Source organism: Cryptomeria japonica, chromosome 4 (genome assembly GCF_030272615.1).
Source record: "Cryptomeria japonica chromosome 4, Sugi_1.0, whole genome shotgun sequence".
In the NCBI taxonomy this organism is placed as follows: Eukaryota; Viridiplantae; Streptophyta; class Pinopsida; order Cupressales; family Cupressaceae; genus Cryptomeria; species Cryptomeria japonica.
The window spans coordinates 359,367,647-359,390,799 of record NC_081408.1 but is presented as its reverse complement, the minus strand read 5'-3'; the positions used below and the strand labels follow the sequence as shown (position 1 = coordinate 359,390,799).

At 35.1% G+C, this 23,153-nt stretch overlaps 1 protein-coding gene across 2 annotated transcripts; it reads right to left on the bottom strand.

Moving 5' to 3' along the window:
• Positions 1–4,844: 4,844 nt before the first annotated feature.
• LOC131040965 (uncharacterized) lies at positions 4,845–22,511 on the bottom strand. 2 transcript variants are annotated; one of them, XM_057973933.2, is made up of 9 exons: positions 21,873–22,511; positions 18,954–18,999; positions 18,751–18,829; positions 18,589–18,634; positions 18,374–18,472; positions 7,837–7,905; positions 7,373–7,715; positions 6,936–7,102; positions 4,845–6,842 (listed from the first exon to the last, which is right to left on the bottom strand). In XM_057973933.2, the coding sequence occupies exons 1-9, from the start codon at positions 22,476–22,478 to the stop codon at positions 5,307–5,309; spliced, it is 2,991 nt and encodes a 996-aa protein (XP_057829916.2). In that variant the 5' UTR covers positions 22,479–22,511; the 3' UTR covers positions 4,845–5,306. The 2 variants fall into 2 exon arrangements, with proteins under 2 accessions (XP_057829916.2, XP_057829917.2); XM_057973934.2 differs by having other exon boundaries at positions 6,936–7,090; positions 21,873–22,510.
• Positions 22,512–23,153: the final 642 nt, after the last annotated feature.

The following is a 23,153-nucleotide window of genomic DNA, read 5'->3' as shown; positions in this document are numbered from 1 at the left end:
AAAGAAAAAAATTAAATAATTGCTTGAAATCCTCCATGAAAAATGCTTGCATATATAATTTAGATGGATTCAATTTTGTTAACTGTTGCAATGATGATTTGTGAATCTAAGAATCTTAAAAATTATTATTCATTTCTATGTAAATTAATATGGTTGATCCCATAATGATGATTTGTGAAATCTAATGATTTGTGAATCTAAGAATCTTAAAAATTATTATTCATTTCTATGTAAATTAATATGGTTGATCCCATAATGATGATTTGTGAATCTAAGAATCTTAAAAATTATTGTTCATTTCTATGTAAATTAATATGGTCGATCCCATAATGATGATTTGATTTGTGAAATCTAATGATTTGTGAATCTAAGAGTCTTAAAAATTATTTTTCATTTCTATGTAAATTAATATGGTTGATCCCATAATGATGATTTATGAAATCTAAGAATCTTAAAAATTATTGTTCATTTCTATGTAAATTAAGATGGTTGATTCCATAGAGCTTCTCATGTCCACAAAAAGAGATGTACATGCATATGTCAATTTATTGTTAAATCTATGGAAAGAATCCAAACCACTATATTACACCGTTCATTACAGCAAGTGACATAATCAAAATGACAAGGGGTAGATCGTAATAGTCTGAATATATTGACAAAAACACTATAACCTAACTTTGATAACAATTTACAATCCAAATTATTGATATTTATTAACATATATAAAACTATTGCTTGCAACCAAAAAAACATAAAACATAGCAAAAATAAATAAATAAATATACTTAAAAGTATTTTAAAATAAAATAACTAATATCTAAAACAGAATAATTCTTGAAAAAATGTTCAAATAAACCCTTTCATATGTATGTATGTATATTTATTTATTCAAATAAACTCTTTCATATGTATGTATGTATATTTATTTTAAATAAATATTGAAAATGATTAATATAGAAAAATAATGCTATAATTAAAAGTTCAAATAAATTATTTATTTCATCTAAAAAATTTAACAATTGTACAATCTTTAATGGTTTTTTGTCAAATAAAAGTTAAATACATAATGTATAAAAAGCCTTTGTTTATTTATTTGACCGTGCATCTAGTGAATGGTTTAGATAAAGTAAAATACTAGTTTATTCATTTGTCCATGCATCTAGTGAATGGTTTAGATAAAGTAAAATATAATGTTTATATTGTCACTAGAGTTTTTATGTCAATTGGTAAGACCCCTTGATTCTCATTGAAGATCAAGATTCAAATCTGCTGGACCATTATAGTAGAAGACTGGCGTACGTGCTAAAATAATACTGGTCCAGTTTTAGTCGAGTTTGCAATATGTGACAGCACAACGAAAATGTGGTAGAGGCCCACAAGTGATTGTAACTACAGGAATACCCCACAGATGAATTGGCAACTATCTTATTCCATGTAATTAATTCGAGTAGGAGACACATTCAATACAGGCTCCTTCTCACGGTCTTTTAGATTGATATATTTAAAACATTTATCACTAATTTAGATATAGACACAACTCAATGCAGAAACGAGATCCTTTCAGCCTGTATAAATATGAGGTCGATATCACTTTTAACTGGCATTAATTAATAATTCACATTCAACGTATCTGTCAATTATAACTGTGGGCAATCAATGTACAACGCCATATGCCTTTCGTGAATACAGTACCATCCACTGCCATTCCCTTTAACATCACAAATGAAATGAAAAACTTTTTAGCTGTTCAAAATCAAAAGCAATAGGATCAACCTAATTTACACTAGCAAGGAAGGAATCATTTGGAGAAAATTGTAAACCAAATATCACATCACGCTACAGAGCGAGATGGTCCGGTCAAAAAGGAATAGAAACATCGTATACCTGCTGCTGGCACAATTTTCATTTGCATATCGACCTTTTGGCATTTTCCCACAACATTCTATTCCTTGAAGAAAATGCCAAGCTAAAATAGGGAAGCGTAACAAAGGCACAACTTGCATGGAGATCGACCTGCTACAAGACAACCACTCTTGTCAGTTTTTAGGAGATCTATTACAAACGCGTTAACAGAAATATACTACTTCCTGTCATTTCGTCTTTGCTGCTAGATAAAAATCGATTCCAAACCTATCAAAGCTAATCTACATCTGCGTCAAAGATTAAAAAATTGCCTCCTTTAAACTGTTTCTACGTACAAAACGGAGGAAAATCGCATCCCGGCGTACGAGGACAACCGCTCTGCATACAATGAGTAAACAACCACCCACCCCACAATAAAGTGTCTCTAACAAAGTGATAACAGCATTTCGAATGAAAAAAACATTTGCATCTGTCAAGAAAAATCCGTCTGTTAAAACCCAAGAATTTAGAGCAGAAAGCCATCGTTGTACAAGATGGGTTATGGAAAACCATTCGTTACAACCAATGAATTTATAGCAGAACGATATCAGCTATCACTAAAGCACGAATATGCGCCAATGGGAAACCTAAATAAAATCTGGATACAAATATAAAATGAAGAAGACATGTCAGGCCACAAGCCTTTATTCGAATTTTCAATTTTAATTTTAATTAGAGTTTTCGTTTTTACATTACTTGCCTAGGAAAGCGGTGTGTATTGAAATCAAATTTTATTTTCTCTCAAGCAAAATTGTGTACATGGAATGAAAAGAAAGCGGCACGGTGAGGTATCGGGTTTTAAACTGGAAAATGAGCAAACACCTAATGTCAGGATCCCTGTACTAGCTGTCAATGTCTTCAGGAGAGCGTAGCAATTAAATCTTCAATTATTGAAGGGAAATTTTTTAGATAATGAACAAGGCAGCAAAGAAATTTCAGCCCTCCTAAATGGCACAAGATTAGTCTATGATCAAATAACACAAAAACACACAAAACATTAGTGTTAGTCAATCGAAAACTAATCTAAAAAGGCATACCAAAAGAGAGACTACAAGCATGCAAGCATATTTAACTATCAAAGCAAACATGATGAAGCATCTCCAAATACCTCCTAACATACTCTTAGTTCCTTCTCCCTTGTTCCTCTCCTCTCCAAGTTCCAAAATAGTGTAGCTCTCAGCAGCTTTTTGCACTATGGATGCTTATGGAGAATTGAGATTTAATATTAAGCTTCAAATATGAAATGAAAAGCTAAATACTATGCTATTGATGCTAAAATGATATATTTTAACCAAAAATGATAAGATGTTAGATTGTTTATGCTAAATGCTCTCTAAAAATGTCTATAGCCTAAATGCATACAAGTTTTCAGGATCTGGATTATGAAGGAATGGGCTCTATTTATAAGAAAAATGGAGCAATGGATGGCTAGGATTGAAAGGTTTAATCAAGGGTCAATCTTGAAAGTTGGGGATCCATGTGAGAAAAAGGAAGATAAAAGCATTAAAATGCTTGAAGACTTTGGGGGGAACCATTAAAGGCTTGAAGACTTTAAGGAAAACCATTAAAGTCTTAAGAAGACTATAGAAGGAAGCCATCAAGTTTGAAGACTTTAAAGCCATCAAGTTTGAATACTTTAAAGGAAACCATTAAAAGCTTCAAGTGGGTGAGGATAAATAAGATTTTAAATAAATAATTTATTTAAAATAGTTGTGCAACTTGCTTTTGTAGGAAAATACAAATGGGTGGAGGATAAAGGTGATTTAAATAAATTATTTATTTAAAATAATTGTGCAACTTGCTTTTGTAGGAAAATACAAGTGGGTGGAGGATAAAGGTGATTTAAATAAATTATTTATTTAAAATAATTGTGCAACTTGCTTTTGTAGGAAAATACAAGTGGGTGGAGGATAAAGGTGATTTAAATAAATGATTTATTTATTTAAATGTGAGAAGTGGGATTTTGGGGGATTTAAATAAATATTAATTTATTTAAATGTAAGAGGTGGGATTTTGAGGGATTTAAATAAATATGTGAGAGAAGATTTAATTAAACAAATATGATTTATTTATTTAATTAATGGTATGAATTTGGTTAAGTGAATTAAATCAAATAAATTGAATAATTTATTTAATTAATAAGAGAAGAGGGTTAAGATGAATTAATTAAATATTAATTTAATTAATTATTAATTGATGGTTAAATAATCAAATAAATACTAAGTATTCATTTAATTAAATGGACAGATTTATGTGACTACAGGTACTATTGAGGGGAAAATCTATGCCAGTTTCGATTGTTTTCTATCAAAACGCGTAGTACTCTTGCCGATGAAAGGAACACGCACTTTGGTGACTTCGAGGAAAAATATCCAACATTTACAATTATCATTCCCAATATTTTTTTGGCAAATTTCTAAGTAAATTTACCTGTATAACACTAAGTGCAAAGGATTCACGTTTCCCAAACATAGCACCAAGTTCTACATTTTCAACGATTTAAAATTTAAACCCTGAAGGATAGATCTTTGTGGAAAGGTAGCAAGGGATTCACGTTTCCCAACCATAGAACCAAATAAAGTTCCAGATTTTCCAACGATTTCAAATTTAAACCCTAAAAGATGAAACTTCATGGAAGGGTACACTCTAGATCAGGGAGTTCTGCCTCTACAAGTTAGTTCAACTGCTCTATAAGGTGGTTCCATTCAGTATTACTCTTGTTTCCATTTTTTTATTTCTTGATACACGCATCTTGTGAGGTTTAGTGGGTCTAACAGATGCTAGATAAGTCCATACCCTCGGCCCAATTCTACATTGAAAAACAAAAACTATATCAATCCATTACACAATTCAACATTACCATGTCATCATTATTTAATGCTTTGTGACTTTGTGAAGACCCAAATATCTAGGCACCACAATTGGAATGTCCTCACAACCGAAAACTACAAAATATGGAAGTGGAGCATTGTGCCAAATCCATAAAAACCATTAAACGAGAAGTAGGAGTAATGTTCTGTAATTCCAGCCTTTGTAAAAATTAAGACGACTTACTGAAACATTCACCTCCAATGTCGGACAATAAAATCCAGAAGTCTGCTCTCAATGCGCATATATATCTTGGACCTTCTGCGCATAAAATGATTCAGCATTCTGAGAAGAAAGCTACACAACTCTTGGAACCGTTAAAAGTATCGTTTTACAGAATCAATTACAATCTAATTTTAAGTTAGTACATGAATAAAATATTAAAATTTAATAGTACATGGAAACCCGCTTCATGTGACCATGAAATTGGTACAGATTTGTACAACTCGTTCCAACTTCAACAGATATTTGAATGAAGTTTGGGTCTGTATTTGATATGCTTACAATGAGTAAATCCAATAATCCATTAACGTTAATCAAAGCTGAAGAGCTAAATCAGGCTGTTGGGAATCAGTCAACATTCCAGAAGACTGCCGAGCTGGAGACTTTGGTTTCTGAAGTCCTACATTCAAGTCAGGTGGTTTTGAGGATGACAAATCTGATGATTGCTCTGGAAGAAATTGTGAAGGTAGACCTCTCCATGAGTGCATTTGAGACTTGGATGATTCAATTCCCATAGGTATCTGCACATAAGAAGGGTTTACTGCTTTTGGACCCTGAGATTCAACTGTTGGGCATGATACTGGATTATTATTAGATAACTTTGCAGAATTCTGAGAATGGAACCGGCTAAACTGTGGCAATGCATGCCGTGCCATATCTAATTGCATCTCTTTTGGCATAAGACGAGCAATGGCAGAAAATTTCCTTGCTTGGGACTCATGCTGCTCAATATATGAGTTTGTTGCAACCTGCACTTTGTTTCTAGAAGTTGCATCTACATCAGTTAAATGTGCATTTTGAGATTGCATCCATGCTTGCACTGTTGGATCATCTCGCTTTATTGATGGTCCTGTTGACAGAAGTGGAGAGTTCACAAAAACTGGAGCATTTGCAGACATATTGGAACCTCTCTGATGCATAACTAGCATCTTGCTAGGCATAAAATTGTCTAAACTAATTGATTTCTGAATGTTATTCCCTTGACTGTTTGTTGCTTGAGGAGCCTGAAAAGCTCCACATCCAGCTTGATAATCATGAAGGGAAGTATTTGGTCTGGTCATACCAGCATTTGTCTCAGCGGGACCACATGCATGCTTCAATGCATCACTTGCTTCTTTACCAAGACCACGACCATCACCGTCACGTATCATGCTTTCAGATTGCTTTACCTGAAAATTATTTGCAGGACTTGAACCATCAACCTGTTTTAGAGAAAGCCCATGCATATGTGTGTTGTTTCTCGAGACCATTTCCAGCAACCTGGACTGAGTTACTTCTGAACCAAACTTGGTATTTGAAAGGGATAGGTCATTTGATGTGGCAACTGGCAGAATTGCCTTTACTAGCCCATGTTTTACTTCATGGGAAGGCATTGTAACCTTCATATCACTAGCAGCATTCACTCCAGCATTTTTGTTCACATCAGACACACTATTGGAACTAGAACGGCAATTATCTGGACGTTGACATGCAGTGGGATTGGAAACCGATTGTTTCACTAAGGATGGTTGAGTAGTTAATGGAACAGACCTGCACTCTGAAATCAAGTTCTTCGGAAGCTCTCCAACTCTTATCATGGGAGTATCAGCACAGGTATTTGACTTCACCTTGCTTTGGCCAACAACATTCGGCATCGCAGCAGAAGTGCCTGACAATACTGCAGATCTCCCCTGTGATGATAGATAAAGCGAGGGAGATTCATGTTCACCAACCCATCCAGGTCCAAATGGAACACCTGAGGGAAGAGCTCTCTGAATTTTCTGAGCTGCGATTTTCCATGCTATTGGTCCAGCATTTGAAACAAACCAAGCAAGACTCTTTGCATAAGGATACTCTGACCGAAGTCCAATCTGAGAAAAATAACTTTATAAGCATGTCTCCATATCAAGTATGAGGTTTTCAAGAAAACTTGGAAAAGAAAATGCTCAAGAAATTAAACATACAGGGACTAGCTGCTTTGGCTCCCCATCCAGCATGGCAAATATTGCATCATTTCCATTATCCACTTGGTTATATGGTTTGTATGTTGCCCGGCGATTTTCATCCAGCTGCAGAGACCTTCTCCCATTTCTCCAAGCCACTGCCTTGTGTGTTGAACCTGCAACAAATACTATCCAGAATTATATAAAATGACCACAATCAATGACTGAAAATGTGAAAACATATTAGATCTTAATTGCAAACCGGCCACTCCACACTAAAAAGTGTAACTGAAAGTGGTTGCACAAAGATCAAATAAGCATTACGAGTCATCAAATGAATATAGAAGGCAACGTATGGCACAAAAATAACGGTGTGTAAATAAAGCATCTTGGAATCAAATTCATTAATTTTGAGACCTTAAAGAGCAGAAAAAATTGAACTGGTTTAAAAGTCAAACCTTGAAGGTCTTCTAATTTCTCAGCTTTGGTTTCACTCAAGGAACCAAGACCATCTGCACTTCCAGGCCTTTCAGCTGTCGCAGCCCTTCGTAACCTAGAAGAGTCTTGCAGAGATGCATTAGACCAATTTGAATGGTCTCCAAATGTAGCCAGCGTTGCCCCGGAGGAAAAATCAGAACTAGCAGGTTCAAACTGAAATCTTCCATGCCCTGGCTTTCGAGATTTTTTATAAGAATATCCAGGTTTCGTTTTTGAAGCAAGATTAAATTCTGCTTCAATCCGTTCTGGATCAAGCCTAATGCTCTCGAATTTTTTCTTTGCTAGCTCCTGTATTGCACGTGCCTGGAAAAAATATTGCATTCCTAGAGTAAATAATCATTCCATGCTTCTTTTTTTAAATAACTTGCACAACAAGAGAGGAAAATTTAAAAGTTGTAAAACTTAGACCAGGTGGATTCTTTACCTGTTTGTAATAGATAGTAATTGATGCATTATAATGCATTGCATTGGTACATATCAAAGAGACGTCCTTCTGCAGGTAAACTAAAGATTAAAACTAAAAAGTAGGAAAACAAATAAGCAGTTCATAATAACAAAGTAAATATATATCAAACCATAAGATACAAAGCAACATTAGCCCTAAATATTTTCATCCATTCACTACTTTTCAATTGTAGAAAATAAAATAGAAAATGTTCATTAACAGAGATGCACTGATCATTACATCTATTTGACCGCAAAATAGGCATGCATGATACTCAAACAATAACCATAGAACTTTATATTTATATAATATATATAAAAAATATAGCTTAGATACGACAGATTAACTGAAATGATATTTACAGAAAACAGATAACAGTTGTGTATAGCAGCAAAAAGCGGATATAGTTCAAAAAAAATTTCACCTACATATCGAAAAAATGTATATTGCTCATAAAAAATAAGAATATTTAAGATTTGATTTATATATATCAATGGCACATACATTTCACAAGATTAGTGGATGCAATCATTTTTAGTTTCTCTTCCATCAAGACAAAACAACGATGTAAGCTCCATAGAAATAAATGGTGACAAATTAATCCTCTCCCAGGATGCACACATAGAAGTAGCTTGTAGAAATTGAATGTAGTCCACAACAATGCATGCAATTGACATGTTTCTTTCAGATATTTGCATTAGAGAAAAATTTGAAGTGCCATGGTAAAGCTTGTAGTCCATAGTGTAAGGAATTACAGCTAACTCTTAGTTGCCATTACAAATAGTAAAAATCATTTCCAATAATGGGAAAAAAATAACCACCAAACTCTTAGTACCATTCCAGAGATTATCATCTCCAGTGTAAGAAATTACAACCAATATCTTCAATGCCACTACCTCCCTTTCTGACCACTTCAACCGCTCTAAGTATGCAAATTCCCAACAATATGAAGATAGCAAACTTCTCTTAAAGACTTAAACAGAAGGTATGCAACTCACCATCCCTCCATTGAAAATCATCCATAAAATGGATCCGAAACTTTAATCACACTACATTTGTTAACAACATTACATCTTTAATATACTTCTAGTGATTTTCTGGTCTCTCTAAAGCAAATTTCTCATGGTTGGTTTAACTTTCTGTATGCCTTGCTAAGGTTCTTGTGTTTTGTCTTTACCTTGAGAGAACGAGTATTATGGGAATTTTGTTTACTGTGTTCTGAAACCCCAAGTCTAATAATTTTCTGGTTTCACTGCACACCACGCCCCATATTTTTTAGCTCTATAACCCATGTCACATTACTAGAGCAAGCAATGCTTTTTTCCTTTAGAGAACATTTACAACACATAATGCAAGACCCACTGACATTCTAGACATAACTGGAATTAATTATTAAACTATTAAAAAGCCATGCTTCCCCCAGTTGCATTGGCATAAGCCTTTGTGGTTTAGCTGAGACAAAATAAAAAATTAAATTCTTCTCAGCAGATGATCCCACCACCCGTGATGGTTCGTAGATGGATTGCACATACTAGCTCTTTTTTTGGTTTCATCTGAGTTCTGCTACTGTTTTACGGCTTGGAATCTTGCTATTAACTTGCCTTCTTACTTCTCAAAGTTCACACACTTGGAAATGTGTCTGACATGTTACATTTTGCTTTTATCAACAACTTCAATTCCAATTTTCAGGATGGATCTACAATGGGTTTGCAAAAACATTCAAAGCCTTGCCCTATTATTTTAAGCATTATTCAGCTTCCAGAATTGATTCACTTTTTACACGCCACTAGGTTAAGTTAAATGATATATGCCGTTTGGCGCACCAGAAGACTCAATAACACAGTAACACCCACTTGCCTGGAGAAGGTGGACTCATTTTTGTAATCCTTGTAATCATGAGATCCATATACTATATGAGTCATTTTTTCTGCCAACCAGATAAATAAAATGTTTGCCACCACTTGGAGCACAAAAGAACAGGTCCCATTGCTGAAGACAACACATCATGGCACCATGCAGTTGGCCTTCATTGTATTGAAGAAGCAGGCATATCATTTCAAAGCCAATAACCATTGGTTCATGTCTAACAATGCCCTCTTCTCAGATCAACTTCTTAACACTGCCATTTTAATTATGTACTTGTACAATATGTATACACTCACCCATGTAAAGTTTAACCCCTCCACTTATGCTTTCATTGTTCTAGAATTTATTCTAATGTTCTAGTTCTTGGCCACTTTTTCAGCTCCTAGAGTAATTTCCTACCCTAGTACTTTTTTATTGTAACCCAAAATATTTATGAATCCCATTGACCCCATATGGTTATACTCACAATTCACAAACATTAATATAACTTATTTCCTTCTATTTCTGGCAGTGCCACAAAATTAAGCATCGATTTTTGAAGTGAAGCCCCAGTAGAACACAGCTCATATCAAAGAGTTGGCTTTACTTTAACTACTCAGTTGCCTGTTCCAATGTCCAATCTATCATATGCATCTGTACTCTTTCTGAGCAATAAATCTTCCAACAACCACAAACTACACTGTACAGATGTATACACCCATAATTGAAATTCATATAGCTATGTAGGAAAATACACAGAATTGTGATCAAATATTATCCAAAACAAACCCACATAAAATTTCAGATCTGAAATCTTCTAATGTTAGCCCTCCCAATCTTTATAAGATCCCCCCCAGGCCCTTCAGACCCCTAGACCAATCACACTCCATTACATTGACCCATCTAGGCCCCAATTGCCTCGTTATAATGTAATCCTAATAATCCTGAGCTCCATATACCGCTTGAATCATTTTTTATGGCAACCAGATGAATAATATTATACCTACCGCAGGGGACACATAAGACCAAATGCCATTTAAGAGTTGAGGACTTCAAGTATCTCTCTCAACCCCTCCTCATAATGTAATAGTGACACACAACACATTGTACCATGTAGTTGAACTTCATTATATTGAAACAGGCACTTGATTTCCAAGCAAATAACTATCAGTTCCATGTATAACAATTTCCTCTTCTTAGATCTGCTTCTTCACAAGGCTATTTATATGTGCACTTGAACATTATGGGCACAGTTTATCCATATGAAATTTACCCATCTACTTTTGCTTTTGTTGTTTTATTCTAGTGTTTCAGTTCTTGCACACTTTACAGATCCTAGAGTAATTTTGTGCCCTTGTAACTCTAAATGTTTAGTATACTATTGATCCAATCTAGGTACTCGTTAACTAAATTACTCCTCTTTCTGATGGTGTCGCAAAAATAAACACCGACTTTTCAAGCCCCAGTAGAACACACAGCTCATATCCTCAAGTTGGCTCTAATTAAACTACTCAGTTGTCTATTCCAATATCCATTCTTTCATATGCATCTGTACTCTTTCTGAACAAAGAAATCTTCCAACAGACACAATCTAAGCTATACAGTTCTGCATGCCCATAATTTAATTTCAAATACCAAAGGAAACTACACAAAATTGTTATCATATATTAACTAACAGACCCATATAAAAGCTCAGGTCTGACATTTTTTAATGTTAATACTCCCACAGTCGAGGTATATTTTGGCCTTCTTGCACCCTTCAGCCCCTTAACCAATCAAACTCTACATTCAGCCCTCTGGGTCCTCCTTAATTTGTTCAGGCCCATCAACCAGGCTCTCTACATCCTTTAAGCTCCTCATTATACCACTTGAAAGTATATATATACATATAATTGCAACCATGTAAACCACATTGTTTGGTTGTTTGCAAACAATTTTTCTTCCTCTAAGAGACAAACATTTGCAGGTAATCCTTAAAGGTCCTCATTACACCACCGATGAGTCAACATCTACTGCCTTCCCTAATGTAAATACGTTTATCAGAAGAAAAAACAGAAAAACAATAAGTGCATTGACTCAAGGTATTCCACTGAAAACTGTTTATTTTGTGTTGGCTTTGACAGAAGTTTTCCTTGCTTACTTTACTGAACCTTAAACTTTCTCAATATTAGACTCATAAAAAGGAATCTAAGTCCACCAATACATCAACTGTCCTAAACAGACCAAACAGCGCAGCCTACATCAAATAGCATCAATTATTGACGTCAAAAAAAGCATATTATGGTGATGAATAAATTTATCCTTCCACTTTAAGACTTAATTTGACTCAAGGCCCATATTATTCTTGAACTCAAAAGTAAAACAAAAAACAAAAATTAATTTGTGCATAGCAGGAAATAATTGTAACAATGTAAACCGCATTGTTTGGTTGTTTAACATTTCTTCTCCCTCTAAGAGAGAAACATTTGCAGATAATGCTTAAAATGTTTGAGCTTCATCCCAAAGCTAGAAGTTGGGGTGTGCAGTGTAGTTTACCAATTGATTTTCTTGAATGTGCAGTGTAGTTGGGGTGTGCTGCACATTCAAGAAAATGATGATACCAATTGATTTTTCAACAGTCAAATGCCATGTGAACTCAAGTCTTCAGAACAAAAGCGCTATAGTCATTGCCATTATGTGTTGATGTTTGTAGCTAGGTTGGATTCCTTCTAGGGCCGACCTAGCATATGGGTGACTAATTGGCCTATCGGCCTTAGTCACATTGATATGCAAAATTAAAATGTAACTTGTAAATAGGGCTGACCCTATAATGTGCAATGTAACTTGTAAATGCATATAGGGCTGACCCTATAATGTGCAACGTAACTTGTAAATGCATATAGGGCTGACCCTATAATGGGCGCCATTCTAAGAGCATATTATTATTATTTGTTTACCTTGTGAAGCCGACCTAAGGAGAATAAGGTGGCTAAAGCTCATATATATAAAAATACTCATTCATGCATTTTAGTCATTCAATTCATTCACATTCAAGCAATCAAGTACTCAGCGAATTCTACTACAAAGCATCAGCGAATCTTCTAAGAGCAGCGAATTATTGTCTAAGAGGCAGTGAACTAATTCCTAAGGGCAGCAAACTAGTTCTGAGACAGCGAATCTCCTCCATGACCAGCAAATCATATTCATGATCAGCGAACTGAATCCATGATCAGCGAATGATCCCTGTGATCTGCAATTGATCTTCGTGTCAGCAAATTGTCTTCTCTGATTAGCACATCATCTTCAGTCAAGGATAGTGCAGATAAGTTTGCCCTAGATCAGATTTACATGCTACTGTTCATACTACTGTGTATGCCCTAATTCAGTTTTATATTCTGCTGTTCATATTGCTTCAAGTGGTGAAGCAAAGTTGTAAGACACATACTGATTACTGTCTAATATAAACTAAGATTCATTGCTGGGTTTTTCACCTCCAAGAGGGAGGTTTTCCCAGGGTATTCTTGTGTTCTCTGTCTTCATTGTGTTAATTGCTATCAGTCTGATCTAAAATCAACATTATGGTGTGGGTATCAGCAAGTAGCACAAAATTGGTAAATCAAAGGAACAGGATTCTAATCCATTTTGAAGTTGTAAACTGAGTGGGATTACTAATCAAGAAAAGTAAAAATTGGGCATTTATTTTGCAATAACCATTTTACTTGGTTCCAGCAAGATCTCATAAAAAAATATAGCAAACAGCACCACTGGAAATAAGTAAATAACTTTGTGATAACATGACATAGAAGTTTGCTAAAGAACGCCATATTTACATCTGTCAAGATTAAAAAGGTAAACAGCTGCAAAAGGTTTCCCCTCTCACTAAATCAAAGCAGAAATTCAGAAGAATTAACTAACAAACACCTCCATCTACATACCAGTCAAAATTCCTTTGAGCAAATATAAGTTTGCATTACTATAGATCTACAACTTACTACAACCAAAATTTACAGACAAATAAGCTTTTGTCTTTGTCACATCCTCCAGCCTAATTACAACTGTAAAGAAAAATCAATGATTGGTCTTCTATCACAAAAACCTTCTTGATATATCCCAAAGAAGAGTAATGGAAAATATCCAGGAAGACTTATTACTTATCATCACAAAAATAAGTGCCAAAAATAGTCACTACGAGGAAAATTTTAAGTCCACAACAGACTGGAAGCCCTTAGAGGATTAGGTACTATTCTTGTATCAATTTGATATTCTAAATATTCTAAATGGCCATTATCTGCTCTCGATCTGTATTATCAATTATGATTATACCAGGATATATTTGAAAGATTTCTCGCTGTTATTGCTCAAGAATATGTCAATCTGAGCAAAAATCGGTTTCCATGGTTATGTTATAATGTGGGCATCATTTTATTTATTAATAGTTCTATAGAAATTTACAAAGCATAAACAGGTTCAGAGGAGTAAAAAAGTTATGTTTTTCATCTGAGCTTTGAGGACAAAGCTGTGGTGCCTTCTACCATACTGCACCTTTTTTCCAGATTAGCTGGAAACTCCTTTGTCCCACCCTGGGCACGCGTATCCCCATATCCGTTCCCGTATCTGATACAGCCTGGATACACGTCAAATACTGTACCCCCATGCGTGCCCAAAAAACCTTGATTTCCAACCATAATAGATACTATGTGATTTGATTTTTTAAAAAAATTGACTTAAATCTTCCTAAATTTAATTTTTTAAAACTTCACTCATGCATTTTTAAACAAAACCTACACCAAATGAGAAAGACAAATGAAATGTTTTTCTATTTCAGTAACCCATTTTTGGGGTTATCTTCCAGTGTAACTCTATTATTTTTGCATATTGTAAAATGTTAAATGAACTTATAATTATTTATGTAGCAATTATGTGTCTATATTGCTTTTAAAGTAATGAAAATTTCCTCAAATAACTTAGAAAATTGTGTTAAATATATGTGTATGCGTTTTTTCTGAATGACGTATCCAGCCGTATCTATATTGGGGGTCTTAAAAAATGGCTGTACCCGTATCCGATACCGTATCCATATTTGTATCCGTAACCATATCCATGCAACTTTTCTTTTTTCTAAATATACCTCAAGCATCTTTAGATGATGTCATCATTGCTCAGGAATATGTAAATCTGAGCAAAACTCAATTTGCATGGAATCTTATTATATGGCCATCATTCTATTTATTAATATTTCTATAGAAATTTACAAAGCATAAACAGGGTCAGAGGAGTTAAAAATTATATTTTTCATTTGACCTTTGAGGACAAAGCTGCCACAGCCTTCTACCATACCGCACCTTTTTTCTAAAAATACCTCAGGCATCTTTAGATGATGTCATCATCATTTGGCCCTTGTTTTATCAGGAATCGTGTAATTTTATCAAATCTCAGTTGTATAATTTTGCTTTTATAGCTTGGATATATTGGCAGTATATTATATTTAATTTATATATGATCCAATCTCAGTTATTTTAGCACGATGATCATTGTGACGTAGCAATTATCAATTTGCTATGATGTTTACAGTTGAATTTATATATATTAAAGTATGAAAGTCAATATTTTATCTTATTGTATCATAAACAAGATGCTGTGATCCTATGTAGTTAATGTGCAGATCACATATGTAAACCAAGCTGAGTTAACTAAGTTACAAGGTTCCATAAGAGGATAATTGAGTTGACCCAACAGTGAGGCATCTTCAGTAACAGAAACAACATGGGAAAACTTAAATAAATCTTTGGTTGCACACTCAGATTACAATTATCCATCAAAAAGGCAATGCCATAATTCAGAACTCAAAGCAATGGAAAGATGTGAGGCGAACAGATAACCAGCTAATCTGATGTGTTGAGTCACCACATAAACTGTGATTCAGATGATAGGTATTTCTCTTTCTACAAATAAAAGCTTGGGTTAGCAGGTATTATTAAAACAATTTATTGTTGAAGGCATGAACAAAGTTTACTGCAACTTGTTCACTGAACATTTTAAATAGGGGATTAGAGCTTGCCGACATGAGCCCATATCAAAATACAAAAATAATTATTATATCCTTGTACAGCATGGAAAAGTCATGAAAAAAAAAGAGCAGGTGAAAGTACCAAACAAGGTCTAGAAATCTTATATATAGTCAGATGAAGATCATCTCAGAAAAAAAAGGAACAGAAAGCTTAAGAAATGAGGGTGGGGAAGGAAGACTGCAAGAAGAAAGTCAGAGGCAACAGGATGGAGAGCTCAATATGGCAGGATCAAATTCTCTACAAGGGAGGTGGTATGCTAGTGTTACTGGAAGATGAGGGAAAATTTATTGTGGAAAAGAAGATGGAAAATCAAGGTGAGAATGAGATGATGAGACTTATAGATCATGGTTGTGTAAATTTAAGTCTAGGAATGGAAAACCCATATCCTTTCTTTTTAAACTGCATTAGAGTTTTGGGGTATTCTGTTGAAGTTTTATAACTGTTTTGAAACTGCTGGTTTGCTCTTGTATTCTTTTGGCAAATTCATAGTTTGTTTCTCTCTTCCTTCGTTTCTGTTGCCATTGTGTGTGTGTTTCATACATGAAGAGAATGAGGGAAGATGAAAGTTACCACCAAAATACTAGTTGCACTGAAGTTCATTTCAAGTGCAAGAAATGACTAGAGGCCTAGACTCTGTGTTTGGTGAGGAGATGCAAACTATTGCCAGTCTCTGGACTTTAAAACCTCTTATATTTGTGGCAGGAAAAATCAGAAGGTACTAACTTTTAGCTGAACTAGCACTAGATATAGCAAGGATCTACAACCATACTGGTGGCCCTATTGCAGATATTTGAAGTAAGGTTGGACCTAGCATAGGAGATGGTAAAAAATAGTACGGCTCCAAAATCCTTCTAGCCAGGTTCAGTGGTCCTACTCATTATTATATTGATCACTTTTAATTTTGAATAATCTTTACTATAACTTTATGTGTCAAAGTTTTGCCTTGTTTGGTAGAGAAGATATCTATGAGCAATGGGTGACTTGAGAATTGGAGGGGATGCAACTATCCTACAGCTCATAATTTTTTAACCTTACTTGTTTGAAATTCCTCCTTACTGGTCCAGCGGGCTCCCTTCAAATGAATCTTTGGTCATCCTCTACAAAAACCCTTCAGGTTTTATTTGTGATATGTTTTCTTCTTTGCATGAAAAGCGATTAAAAACGCACGTTTTGGCTGATTACAGATGAGAGTACAACTGTACTGCAGTTTACAAATCCCTCTTGTTTAACCCAATGCACTCATTAAGATGTTTCTTTGTTATCTTATTGAAAATGGTTTACCAGATTTCATCTATGTTACAAGATTCGAGTTGGTATTTGGCAACAATAAATTCATATGAAGTTCAGGAAGAGGAAAAAATTCGAAGAAAAAAATTGTGATTAAATTCACCTTATTTAAATTTGATTTTCTTTAATATGTAATATACCTGCAAAATTATCAATAAAGTTTTAAATTAAAGAAAAAATAAATAAAAAATAAAAACTATATAAGATTTTAATTTATTAAATGTTAAAATTTTTTAAAATAGTAAAATAATAATAATATTAAATGTCACCTTATATAAATTTGATTTTCTTTAGAATATGTAATATACCCACAAAATTATCATTAAATTTTTAAATTAAAACCTATATTAAATTTTAATTTATTAAGAGTTTAAGATTATAAAATAATACAATAATATAATATTAAGTGTTAATTTTTTAATAAAAAATTAATTTAAATATAATAATACTTAGCATTAGAAGAAGTTCTTTAATTATAAATAAAAATGAATCATATGATCTACACCCACATGGATTTGTGATAGACTCATGATAAATGATTGTGATTCTCCCAGCTGACCAAGTGACAAGGACGACAACAAAGTTTTATGACACCCGAAATTTGGACCATCATTTCTGAATTTTAGTGAAGCACCATATTTCCACCATGTGATTTAAAAACCGAAAGTAACACACTCATGACAAAGACCCCCTATTTCCCAACACAAAATGAATCATATTACATTTTTCTAGGAATGCCCCTATGTGTGTGAGGAAATGAGGAAATTAAATCCAGTGCAATTTGCACAGCCACGAGACCTAAAGTTGTAGTGGAAATATTTCCTCATGCTTGGGCTAAACCTTGCCCACACTGGTCAGCTAAGATCAGATTTGTTGTGTATCCTATAAAATAATTAAATAAACAAGGGCATCACCCATGCTCAAAAAATCAGTCTACTTTTTTTACTGCAATTAAAACTATAGTTAAATGTGTACCTAGGAAAATAGTATATGTATATTATTTAGTTGGCATGCATTACAAATAGAATTATAACCTGGGTCGTTGCTTACTTTTATAATTAGATTAGTCCACAACAGTTCTAATACAAATCCAGAATCACATATTTTTTTCATTTTCAATTAACTTAGGATTTAAGGGCTTTCACTACTGAAATCTTCATAATTGCAAATGAATAAATACATTTTTAAGAATAGCTAGCTCATAATACAGTTGAAATGGGACCTACCAAAAAAGTTGCTTTTTTTTTGCATACGAGAAAGAACAAGTTTCCAGTTGTTGATACTCTCCCAAGAAAATCTCTTTTATGCAAGTTCTAGAAGGTAACTAGGAGACTAACCTCAAATTCTTCCAAGCAGGCATAGTCTCCCTTAGCAAGCTTCTTCCGGATTGTGCCAAAATCCATAGGATGTTTTATGACTTCACGATAATCTGGAAGCTGACATTGTAGAGAATTGCATATCATCCATATTTAGCATTGACAAGTTGACATATTTCATTGTTTACAGTAACATGAAGTACAATCTTGAAATTCAGTCACAAGATTTAGCATACCTCTTCTGGGTCAACAGGTTCAGAAAACACACCATAGGTATCTTTTCTGTTGGAAAAACATTAAACAAATAAGCATCTATAACTTGGAAGCTACAGAATTGAATATAAAAAATATTTCAAGGAAAGTACACGCTAGTTAAAAAGGAACAAAATTCTACTTACTTTTGAAGCTTATCAAGGATGAACTCGACCAATTTCTTCTCTGGCATAGGCGTCCTTGATCCTGGATCCAATGACGCACCTATCACATAACATTCAGAAGATTATCTAAAGTTTCTAATAATAATTGTGGCCCTGTTTTAATAAAAATGATTGTGCATTAGTACAGGTATAAACTTTAGACAACTTGGAAGAAATAAACAAACCTGGAACTGATTCTGTTACTTCAAGACTTTGGTTTTGCTTTTCTGCCTATAAAAAGAAATGTGCCATAGTTAATATCTGCCAAACAAGCTTTCAACAGCAAAGTTAACTTAAAGATAGCAAGCAGATTGCAGAAAATTCATGATTCATACAATTCTAGCTGAAAAAGAAATGATAAGAATATTGCAATGCAACCAAAACCAAACAAATAGAAAGTAGACAACCTAATCCATATATAAAACACTAATTACACCTGGGTCCTGTATTCATGATAAAGTGCAGCACAAAATGAACAGCAATTTAAGTTTTAACATTCAATGGAAATCAAATAATAGCAGAACAGACTTTGCCACTGTAGAGTCTATAACATCCAAGAGTAACACACCTGTATATATGTGTATATAATAAAATATATATGGGTGCATGTATATGTAAATCACTCATAGCCTAACAATGTACCAAATTAAATCAAGGAACCACCGCCATGGGTTCAGTTTACAAAAATACTTGACTGCAAACTAATGTTGTACTAAATCCAAAATCAGCAATGAGATGAAGTATTTGAGCATGCATGAAATAATTGTTACTGAAGTTTTATAAAAAGCTGTTGACATCATATTGTAAAGAAAAATTATCCCTCAATTAACGTCTCTCTCTGTTTACTAGAGTCCCCTGCACCCAATTATATTCATAGTCCAATAGCTTGTACGAATCCCACAATGCAAGCATGTGTCCCTTGCCTCTGTTTTCTTCACAAAATAATTACATTTCATTCACATTTATTTAGACATAACAAGGAACTGGTCCACGCTACAATTACCTAATGTACTATGCATAGCTTGTACAGGTGTGCATGAACTGTCCCTATAAGTGAATTCTTTGAGCTCAACGTTCAAACTTATTTAGTTAAACCAAAAGAATGGTGTTATTACATACTTCCTAAAGCTGATTCTAAGAACAATGAACAACCAATAATATGATTAACAGTAACACAATCCGAGGGGCATTTTCACAACCTGATTAGAAGAATGGATTTCTAATTCCAGGTGCAAACTCTCTATTTAGACTTATAGAGTCATGCCTACATTAAGACTATATTAAAAAATGCTTCCAATAATCTCTTCCCAGACCCATTTTGCAGTCTTAATGATCTGGGGAGACATATCATGTGAGAGTTTGATTGGAAAGTAATATCCAAAAAGTTCATCAAACTTCATGTGTTATCCACCATTGACTTCATTGTGATCCCAGCTACTCATTGCTGAAACTACAAAATCCAAATCTCAACATGTGGTGGCACCCAGTGTCAAAGGTACTGGCACAGCCTTCATCCATTCAGGCCAGAATACTTCTGGAGAATGACAAATCCCGGAATAACAACCAAACGAAGACACAAAGTTGCTCTTCTTTGTAACTGCCCAACTTCACCTTCATCCTTCATACTCTATAAATATGCAGTATAGTCATTCATCCATCAATATCTACTAGTTTTGGAGTCAGTTTGCAGCCTGGTTGAATCTTACATCCAACCTCTCTGACTTTGTGCAGATTTTGGAGATATGTGAATTGCTACAATCTATCATTACATTTGCAAAATGCCATTCAATCAGTTCCCTTGAATATTCTCTTATGATGGTAATCCAATTATTGTTTGTAGAAGCAATATAACACATTTTTGTGTTGTCCAACGGACCACCCCTGGGCTACGAATCACTTAAATAATTAAATTACAATAATATAAAATTATTACAGAGTTATGTCAGTTACTGCTCAGCAAACCATCCAACCAACTTTGAGATAAGCACTTTCCAATTTTTGCATTATTTAAATGTGTAATTTCCAAGGCACCATCCCAGGTTGAAATAAGAGGATGAACTGAGTAGATACTTACTAAGACACAAAAGTTACAGTGCATCACTTGTAAGACCCAACGCTCAACTTATAGACAAAGTGGAGTTAAAATAAGAACTAACTAAATACTTACTAAGACACAAGTTACAGTGAATCACTTGTAAGAGCCAACCCGCTCAACTTATAGACAAAGTAGAGTTAAAATATGAACTGACTAGATACTTATTAAGACACAAGTTAGAGTAAATCACTTGTGAGAGCCAACGCTCAACTTATAGACAAAGTTGAGTTAAAATATGAACTAACTAAGACAAACAAGTTACAGTGAATCACTTATACGAGCCAACCTGTTCGACTTATAGACAGAGTTGAGTTAAAAAATGAACTCTCTAGATACTTTCTATGACACACAAGTTACAGTGAATCACTTGTAAGAACCAACGCTCAACTTATAGACAAAGTTGAGTTAAAATATGAACTAACTAAATTCTTAATAAGACACACAAGTTCCAGTGAATCAATTGTAAGAGCCAACGCCAACTTATAGACAAAGTTAAGTCAAATTATGAACTGACCAGATAACTTACTAAAACACGCAAGTTACAGTGATTGACTTGTTGCGAGCTAAAACCGTTTCTGAAGAAAGTCGAACACACATGCACAGGACAACCAGGTAGAATTATATTAGGTGTTGTCAGAGACGGGGTATTTTCAATCTAAGACTCGCAGTCAACTGAAAATATAAAGCGACCGGCTGCCGTAGATAAATTCTCATTCATAAATTTGAAATATATAAATTAATGTTCAAAAGCTTCTGAGAAAAAGAGAATAAAAAAATAATTCACAATAAGGCCGTTTGCGCTTCTGAAATAGAGACAAAAGAAAGAAATCTGAGCGAAATATATTATTGAAGAGACGTAGAGGCAATCGTAGAGGCTATACGAGTGTTAGTTTGGCATTGCTAATGATTTCCACACACATACTAGAACTAGTCAGGGTAAAGCCAGTAAGATTCAAAAGACATAAAACATTTTTTTTTTTTTAATAGGGAACTTGACTTTAAAGCATACCTTACGAGAAGTCCTCCGCAGGGCAACGGCTTCCGGAGACATCCGGGATCCATTAACGGAGGTGCGGGCGGGCACCGCATTGAGCTTCCGCTTCTTAAGCGGCTTCTCCTCATTATCATCATCCTCATCATCATTATCATTATCATTATCGTCGTCGTCATCCTCGTCCTCATCATCATCACCATCACCAGAGGCATCGTCCTCCTCCAAGGAAGAAGAAGGCCCTGAGATGGACTGAAGGGCGGGCGGAAGCCGCTGCGCCACGTTGCCATCACCATCCGTTTCTCCTGATGTACCAGAAGACTCCCCCTCCAGTGGCCCTGCAGATCCTTCTGCTTCTACTTCTCCTTCTGCATCTGCTTCTCCCCTAGCGGCCAGGGAAGAAGAAGAGGAGTTAGTGCGCTGGAGTGAAGAAGAAGGATATGAGCGTGTGAGTTTGAGAACCAGCTTAAGTTTGTGCTTATTGTTGCGGTCGGAGTGGCGTGGGCGTGAGCGTGAGCGGGGTCGGAGCCGTTGTTCTTCCTCGTCTTCTGTTTGTTCCTCCGCCGCCGCCTGATGTGCTCCTCTCCTCCCCTCCTTCTTCTTCCGCCGCTCATCTTTACCCATTTTCTTCCACAAAATTCTACAAACCCTACCCCTTTCCCAAAGATCCCCTTTTCTTCTCCCCAACCCCCTCGCTCTTCTCTCTCCTCTCTGTACCCTCCGAGCCTCTGCCTCGGATACCCCCGAACCTGTCCTGCTCCTCTCCGCCCATGAAAACTCCTCCTTACCAAATGCTTTCCGGCTTGTCAAGCTTTGACCCGGATCCGAGCCTGCGACTTTCGGCGGTTCGTTATTCCGCTGTTCCCGTTGGCACCGCCACGTGTGAAGTTAAAAGTGAAGTTTTACCAGGGAAATCCCATCCCAAGGCGGTCAGCCTCTGTCTAATTGTCAACGTGGCGTCTTGTCGGTGAAGGACACGTGGCATGGTCCTTTTTCCTTGTGTGGTCCCCCGATTCCCCGGGGGCGGGGCCGCCCTTTGTCGTGCTCGTGCATCACGTTTCACACTTTACTTCTCTCCAGACAAAGTTGAGTTTTACCAGCGACAATACGTTCTTTCCCAATTCTACGGTGTGAATAAATTTGGTCTTTTATTCGGTTTTTTACTTAGATGGGGAAGTCGAACGGACTTTCCGATTTTACGATCGATAAGATTTTTTTGGGGGCGCAAATATGGCTGTACTGTGTTTGTTATTCCCCACCTCGACAACATCTCGAGACTTTTTGAACTGCTGTCACTTG